The sequence below is a fragment of the Eupeodes corollae genome, chromosome 1 (assembly GCF_945859685.1).
Source record: "Eupeodes corollae chromosome 1, idEupCoro1.1, whole genome shotgun sequence".
NCBI classification, from domain to species: domain Eukaryota; kingdom Metazoa; phylum Arthropoda; class Insecta; order Diptera; family Syrphidae; genus Eupeodes; species Eupeodes corollae.
In genome coordinates this window covers 230,108,607-230,117,607 of record NC_079147.1, presented here as the reverse complement: position 1 = coordinate 230,117,607, position 9,001 = coordinate 230,108,607, and the positions used below count along the sequence as shown (strand labels likewise).

Genomic DNA, 9,001 nt, shown 5'->3' with positions numbered 1-9,001 from the left:
TGCTTTATTATATATTTTTATTTGATATGAATTTTATAAAAGAAAAAAAATTCCAAAATCCTTATTATAAATCCAAATCCATATCTAATTCGAAAAATAAGAAAAAGCGTCAAATGGCAAGATACTGGTACATTTACCACATATCTGCACTTTTCAATTTTTATTTATTTTCCTCGATGTGTTTCGTTATCCATTTTTTGAAAGCTACCACTGCTGTATACACACCTGGATAGGCTTCTCGCGCACAACCTCGTCCCCAGGATACAACACCCCATAGCTTATTCGTGGCTTTGCTGACATACGGTCCACCAGAATCTCCTTGGCATGCGTCCTTCCCGTCACCCCTGGCACAAATCATGCTTGGTAATATTTCATCACCGTAATCCCATGGAGGTTGAGAACAATTCTTCCTTGATATTGATGTTACTTCGGCACATTTAAGCATAGTGCTCACTATAACGCCTTTGTCTCTGGTAACACCCCAACCACTGATTATGCCGGCTTTTCCATCTGTCGGCACACCGTCGGCCAATTTAATAGGTTTCACTCCGGTGTCAAATTTGAATGCGGGACTCAATATTAAGACACCAATATCAGCTTCTTTGGTTTTTGGATTGTACTTTGGATGGGAAATCATAGCGACAATATTTCTTACCTGGCCACCATTACTCCACATGGTAGAACCTGCACGACAAGTTAAATCGCTTAGGCTAACGCCATCGACACCGGCTATACAATGGGCAGCCGTTAGGACAACTTTTGGGCTGATAATGCTTCCTCCGCAAAAGTGGATTCCCTTATTTTGCATTGAAATTTGGTATGGTGCCTCAGTTATGGCAATATTACGGCCTCCAATAATTCGATCATTGTCTTCACTACTATCTTCCAAAGCAACTGATGCGATGCAGAAAAATCCAACGATAAGTGTTAGACGAAACATGCTTAGCGAATAAAGCCCAATCGTCTATAGGGTCTTGAATGTCTGTCACGAAATTTTAAAGCAAAAACACTGCTTTGCTTATATAAGACTGGTGATGTTATGCAAACAAGAATTGTTTGGGCATAAACATCTAACAGATGCCGTGAAAAAATAAATATGACCCACAACCGTGTCGCATGTACTTGTTTTAACTTCAAGTGGATTTAAAATTAATTGAAGTTTAATGGAAAGCCTGAAATAAAGATGGTGAAGAAAAAACATCTATCTTCGATTTTGGGAATTTACTTTTTATACGATTACTAAAGCGAACATTTAAAAGTCGAATTGAGCTCGTCATATTTTCAAAACAATTACCTACTGTCTTAAAATAGAGCTGCTCATTAGCCGATCCAATTTCAAAGGTAATCTCTGACTTTCTTGAATCAGTGTTTGACCTCCATTGCAAAAGAAAATCTAGAAAATTATAAATCCTACCAGGATTCAGCTTAACGCCGAAGAGTGAGGACGACTTAAGAATTCGTTCTTAGAATCAATTATAAGAAGAAAAAAAGAGCCTGGGATGCGACCCACACTGATAACTTTTTATCCCGTCTGTCGATAAGTCTTGCTTAAAAGGTTTGTAGGTTTTCGTGTTTTGTTAAAAAAGTTATCAGGTAAATTATTCTAAAAAATTAATAATAACCGACAATATTTTGCATATCATGAAATAGTTTGATTTCATGATTTATTATTTTCAAACAATACACTTGTTTGTATCACGTTACAATATATTATATACAATTTAATTCAAGTCTCTAGCGGTTTTGGTAGGGTTAACCAACATTTTTACCTTTTTTTAAACTGCTATTAAAAAATCTTTTATTTCGACTCTAGGGACCTTGAAACGTCGAGAAATTTCGAAATTTTCAGTTTGACAAATCGAACCCATTACAATAACATCCCATGGGAAGTTAATAAGCGTCACCAGACGATATGGATTATGAGGTTAAAAAAATGTATAACTTATAAAATTTGTAATGTAAAAAGTTACAGGTAGGATTGTAAAACCCTTATTTTAAACTAGACTATCAAAGCGTGAGTACCATGGTGTGTTTGGTACACATTTGTATTTAATATTTTTTTTGGAACCACATAACTTGCCACAAGGAACCTTCTAGTATTGCAAGCTAAAAATCAATTAAAATTTTAATAACATTTATTTAACGGACTACGTCTGTATGTTCATTTAATGAACATAATGTTGACGTATCTGAAAATAGTTAGTTTTTTTTTATTCTACAACTGAATCCACATATTTATATATTTTCGAATTCTATTCAAAAACAGATATTATAAACAAATAATTAGATAACAATAGCTGTGGAAAAATATAGGACCTTTAAAAATAAAAACAAAATAATACGTGAGTCATTTAGATATAATACCGTTAAAATTCTATAAACGCAATTAATATTAACATTAACTAAAGTTAAATCGAACATAAATTCAAGGGAAAAGTTTGATGCAAATTTAACGTAACCACTCGAACTCTCCCCAATGCCTTTTTATGAAGATTTATAAAAATTTTAAATTTATCGACAATTAGAGTTTTTATTTTTGATAATTTCTCGAGAAGTATTTTCAAATGTATTTTTGTCTTACAGATAAGCAGTTATTATTATTATTAGAAAAATGTATGGAACAATTTGGCTTCTCTCAAATATTTCCCAAATAAATAATTCTATCGAAAATTACATAATTTAAATGAAAAAAAAACCTCTATGAGAACCGTTTGGCAATATGAGAAAGCCCACTTTGATAAATCCTTTAAGAACTTTAATTGGTCACTATGCTTCCTCGATAGTGACGTGGATTCCAACGAAGATATGGTTACAAAATTTAATTCTTTGTGGAATGAGAAATTTTATAACAAAAAAGGTTAAATTTTACAAACCCAAAGAGAACTCATTATTTGATTCCAGCTGTAAAGATGTTATTAAGTTCAGAGATATGAGTTTTCGTTGTTGTAAAACCAACCCCACTGAAAATCGGAATAAGTTCAAACAAGCTAGAAAAACCAGCAATGGTCTATTAATTCGAAGCTATTAGAGAGTGTCTGTTTTTTGAGAGCGTAAACGATTCTATGGGACCTTGACATACACGTTGACCTGGAGAGTATCCCCAAAACCACTTCGTAAGCTTTTCCATCGTTCCTACTCTACAAATCTCTTTCCGAGCGGATGAAAAATAGCATTTGTCCAGCCTGTCCCTAAAAAAGACGAATCCTCCGCCCCTCTAACTATCGTCCAATAGCACTCACGTCCCTTCTTTCCAAGGTCATGGAAACGCTGATTAATTATCAGTTTAAGAAGTATCTCGAAGAACGAAAGCTTTTTAATGACCGGCAGTATGGCTTTCGTTGCAATAGGTCCAGTGGTGATCTCATTGTTTATCTCACCGAACAGTAGAACAAATCTTTACATCGTTTTAGAGAAAGCTGAACTTGAGGCATTTGATAGAGTTTGGCACCAAGCTTTCTTATCGAAAATGCCTGAAATGATATTGGTAAATCAAGTTTTATTGGATGGTTTTATATTGAAACTCATAAAATAGATGCTAGTGTTCCACAGGGCTCCGTTTAATTTCGACTCTCTGGCACAAATTAATAAACGATCACTTCCAATCCAAAAAAATTTATCCGCCACTTTAATCCAAAAAACTAATCATCTTTCAGTACCCCGTAACACTATCAAAGATCACTTTTTATGGAATGATCACATATTTCATGTTGCCAAAAATGCTGCCAGGTGCTTAGGATTTCTCCGACGGTGCAAGAAATCTTTCACGTCTCCGATATGACTGTAATTTAAAAGAGCCTTCATTGGTCCACAACTTGAATATAACTCACATATTTGGGCAGTCGACTCTTTAACGTTTGGTGGCCGAATTTGAGACGACTAGTTCAGTAAACAATCAGCTAACACCCGTTCGTTCAAGAAACGCAAGATCGGCCGATAAAATCGCCGAGGTCCGTGAAAGTGAACAGCAGAACCCGAGGCAATCTATTCCTCCCCGTGAACAAGAACTCGGCAGAACTCGGCCTTTCGCAGACTTCAACCATGAACGATTTGAGGGTAAGCTTATCTCTCGCAGCGGTGATGTGAATTGGGAAATAAGGTCACGGAATTTTACCCCGCTAGACTTCTTTCTATGTGGGGTTTTTTGAAGTCGAAGGTCTATGCAAATAGACCACAATCGGCTGATGCCCTAAAGGTAATGCGGAAGAGTAATTGAAAATTGGACCACTCGGATCCGCGCCACCGTAAGAAGCCGACAAGTGCAATTCAATGATGTCATATTCCACACTTAATGGTATACATGCACCTTTTAAATAAAAAAATAATTTTGTGGATACCTCATACACACAGCTTGTTTTATTCCATTTCAACTTCTACCCGCCCTTATTGAAAAACCCTATAATTTGATTTCGGTTAGATATACTTTACAGTGCGTACCGTACTCCAAGAAATAGGTTGCCTTGTGAAGTGCGCGAAGCTAAAAAGGCTATTATGCCCCACGCCTTGATCCGGCACAGGCGAACCATTAATTATAGACAAATTTAAAGGGCATTGGTTTAGACAAGCAAAATGCAAAGAAATATTAATAACATTGACTGTAATGAACTATGTAGTATCCTTTCCATCTTCCAACGCCACGCGCGCCGCCAGTGAAATTTCGAATATCTATTATAGTGACGACCATTTTGCGAATGTTAAGAACCTATCTCCTAACTTTAGCTTTTAAGCTGTCGATGAGGCGGAGATTTTAAAAAGTAATTTTTCAATTAAATCAAATTCGATAGGGTTTGATGAAATAAGTCCAGCTTTCGTTAAAATTGTTCTTTCCTTTATTTTAAAAATATAACTTACTTATCATCAACTTTATATTTATGACTGCAGTTTTTCCTTTAGCTTGTAAACGATTTTAAATCATACCAGTACCTAATAAACTAAATGAATATAGACCAACTGCCATTCTACAAGAATTACAAGTTCACAGATACCAACACTTCTTTAAAATGATAGCCTTTTATGCGACAATCAATTAGGTTTCTGTCCAAAATATATAGATGCAAAACTGCTTTAATAAATGTGACAGAAGGCTAAAAGCATCTTCCACATGAGCTACGAACTGCCAACTGTGGAATTTCGCATATTTTGACTTTTCTTTCACATGAGCTTTATTTATATTCGCATACAGCGATGAATTAAAATGCCCTTTTCTCCATATTTTCCTCAACCATGATCTTTCACACGAAAACAAAACGAGAGGGTCATATTCTGAGGTTATGTGCGTGCGAACAATTTATTCGTTGCAGTGTGGATGGTATGTGGAACGCGAATTGAGTTTGACAGTTCGTAGCAACCACATTGCAATTCATTACTACACACCTTTTTTTACAAAATTTTCTTGTTTTAAAGAACAAATTGCAAAATTGTATTATCTTAAAAATAGTGTGAATTTGGTTTCTTATAATATAAATGTATTTTTGTTTGAAATTGACATTTTGGAATGTGTAAAATCACGTTTATTCGTCCATTTGTTAAATTGTTGTTCGCTCTCATGTGGGCCCTTAAGACAAGCTGAAGCTGTGGACAATGATTCTTCTAAGGCATTTGAAACAAGGTGTTATAAAGTAAACTTCAAAGTCAATTCGAGTTTTCTTCATCGTCCACAAAACTCAATTTTTCTTACTTATATTGTAGATCTTAAGCAATTATTTCTAATAACTCTGTAACAGACTTTCTTCTTCTTGACCCAATATTTTTCTGCATTGCCTAACTTTTTACTAAGTTCCTCGATTCATATGTACGTAGATAATGTGCAGATGCGAAAAAGATTTACTTTGGGTCTTTAAGAAAACGCTGCCTATAAAGTAAATGAAGATCTCCACAGGATTCTTCAGTGGTCTTGACCGAACGGTCTCCATTTAAATCCATTCAAATCAAAATGTTTGGTTGTTTCTAGGAAACCGGTAGATACTTCATATTTTAAAAATATTTATCTTAATAACAGTCGAATCGATATTGTTGAATCCGCAAGAAATCTATGCTGCGAAATTATATTCAAATTAAAGCACACCAATCAAATAATTATTTCACATGAAAGCAGTTCTGCCCATAGACAATCTATGATGACCTACAGAGCACGAACAAAATTGACAGGTAGAGTAGATACTGAATTAATATCACGACATCAAAATGAAGTAAGTTACTGGAGAAATGTGTTGAAGCGGATTGTAGGTGTTGTAAAGTTTTTAGCTTCGAGAGGGCTTTCATTTCGTGGTGACAATGACATCCTCGGATCTTCCAATAACGGGAATTATTTGGGATGCTTTGAGTTGCTTAGCTTGTTTGACCCGTTTCTCGTAGATCATTTAAGCAAATTTGGAAATCTGTGTTATCTTTCAGCAAATATCTGTAATGAATTTATTCATGTCATGGGAAGACAGGTTTTGAAAAACTATTGTAAAAGAAGTAAAAACCGATCTGTCTCATGTTGATCAACTAACATTTATTATTCGTTACGCAAAGGATCACAAGCCTGTTGAAAGATTTTTAGACTTTATTCCAATTAAAGAACATAGATCTAATTATTTAGCGGAAACCGTACTGAAGTTTTTAGAGGATCATGACATTTCGATAACAGATTGCAGGGGCCAAAGCTACGACATCGCGGCAAATATGTATGTCAGGAAGGTTTTCTGGTCTGCAGACAAGAATGAAAGAAAAATGTAAATTTGACACTTTTGTACCATGTGCAGGGCACTCATTAAACTTCGTAGGAAAACATGCCGCTGAGTGTGTCTTAGAAGCAACCAAATTCTTTGATATTATTAAAAAATTTTATAACTTTTTTTCGGTATCTTCTCATCGATGGAGTGTGTTGACTGCTCATTTAGGTCCAAAAAATGTTTTAAAAATTCGCTCTCAAACAAGATGGTCGACGAGGGCTGATGCTCTAAGCGCCTTATATAAAGGTCATCAAGATACTGCAAAAGCTTTGATGTCTATCGCGAAAGACTTAGGACAGGCACGAGAGGCCAGAGAGGAAGCAATGGCTTTGAAAAAAATTTCCAAAAACAAAATATTTCCTTGGATGTTGCAATAAATTTGCTGAGTGCAATAGATAAATTAATAATTGGGCTCAGGGACAATTTTGATAACTTCGATTCACCAGCCAGAGAAAAAAAAAGGGATTCCGAATATAAGGACCTTTCTGAAAGGATGAGGTGTAGAAGCTCACGCCAGGCTTTTTTTGATGGCTCTGGAAACTCAGTAATTCTGGTTGGGAAGGAAAGATTTAAAATTGAAACCTTTGTTCCCATTGTCGACACACTAAGCGTTCATTTGGAACAGCGACTAGGTTCGTATACGAAGATTGGCCAATGTTTTGACTTTTGTTTCGATTAAAAAATCTGAATTCAGAAGACTTAAAAGAGAACTGCAAATCTTTTGCTAAATTTTACACCGAAGATGTGAAGGGAGATGAACTACATGTTGAATGTCTGAATTTAAAAGACTACTTGAAAATTATCGACACGAAAATAAAAAAACTGACAAATTTCTAGAGCTTTATAATAAAATTGAAGATGAATTTCCAAATGTTGAAACTGCACTAAGAATTTTCTTAAGTATCTATGTTAAAAGGAATCAAAAACGAACTCAGAACTACAACGATTCAAGAAAGATTGACATGTTTTGTTGCTGATATCAATTCAAAGCGACATCCTCGGAGGCATCGATTTTGAAGATGTGATCAATGATTTTGCTAATCTTAAACCAAGAAAAAGACCCCTTCAATAAATATTCCTTTCTTTTACCTGAAAAATTATAGTCTGTGTCACTATATTGTTCTTTAACTTATTTAATTGTCTGTTATTTAAATTTTGTTTATTTTTGAATTTTTATCTGAAATACATATATATTTTTTGTTTTTATTTTTACATTGTTATGTTTATGTTTTAAATGCTGCAATAACTATTTATCTTCTTAATTAATTAACTGTCAAATGAGATATTGTATCTTACTGCGTAACTTATAAAATAAAGTTTGAATGTGAACAGTGCATTTTCCAATTCCTTCTTTTGGGTAACAGAGGCATAAACTTGGCCCAATGTTATTCATCTCAAACTTTTTAACAACGAAAAATAATGAAACCTTAATCTACGAATATTGACGTTTTTGAAATTAGGTATAGTCCCTAGAAACAATCTATTACTGTCTTCTTTTTTTTCAATAAATATGCATGCATAATGTACCTCGAAACAAAACAAGTTGAACTTTCCTTTTTAAAAATGGAATAATATTGATTATTGAAGAATGCAAGAAAGTTTATAGCCGCAAAGTTTATAAATGGCATCAATGAGAAGTCATCGGTGTGTCCTTTTTTGTATTTTATAAAAACTTTTGAAAAAATCTTGCTTAAAATATTTGGTTGATGATAATTTTTAAGCTTTTCAGAGAAAAATGACAAGATTTAAAAACAGCATTTAATTAACTTAAGTACCTCTTAGTTTTTTAGCCTTGGTACCTTTATTTTTTATTTTTATTATTTCTTGCGTTTCGTTTCTTGTGTTAAAAAAGTTATCAGTTGAAATGTTCTTAAAAAATTAACTAAAAATTACGAGCAATATTTTGCATACGATAAAACAATTTTGTTTTTTAAAAATGTACAACCAACATTAAGCGCAGTCCATAACTCCAATGAGATATGGACTACGAAAAAAGCTTCCCGAACGTACGTTCACACAGTCATCTCTTTAACAATCTTTCATTTAGATTCTAGGGACCTTGAAACGTTGAGAAATATCGAAATTTTCAATTGGACAAATCGAACTGTTTACAATAACTTCCTATGGGAAATTTCGATACTTAAAATGTTGAAATTTTGCCTTCTACGTAAAGAAAATATAACAACGTAAATGTTAATGATATAATATGGGAAGTTAACTTTTGGGCCCAACCAGCTACTTCTTTTTTCTTTTATTGTTTCCCGAATTAAAAATTGAAAATGCCATAA

General features: G+C 34.0%; 1 protein-coding gene across 1 annotated transcript; it reads right to left on the bottom strand.

Moving 5' to 3' along the window:
* Nucleotides 1–987, bottom strand: LOC129939908 (trypsin beta). Its single transcript, XM_056048090.1, has one exon. It carries the CDS (start codon nt 938–940, stop codon nt 161–163), a length of 780 nt encoding a protein of 259 aa, XP_055904065.1. The 5' UTR covers nt 941–987; the 3' UTR covers nt 1–160.
* Between the last annotated feature and the right edge of the window lie 8,014 nt (nt 988–9,001).

Coding starts and splice junctions, on each gene's coding strand:
- LOC129939908 (XM_056048090.1), bottom strand. CDS start 940: ATGTTTCGTCTAACACTTATCGTTGGATTTTTCTGCATCGCATCAGTT.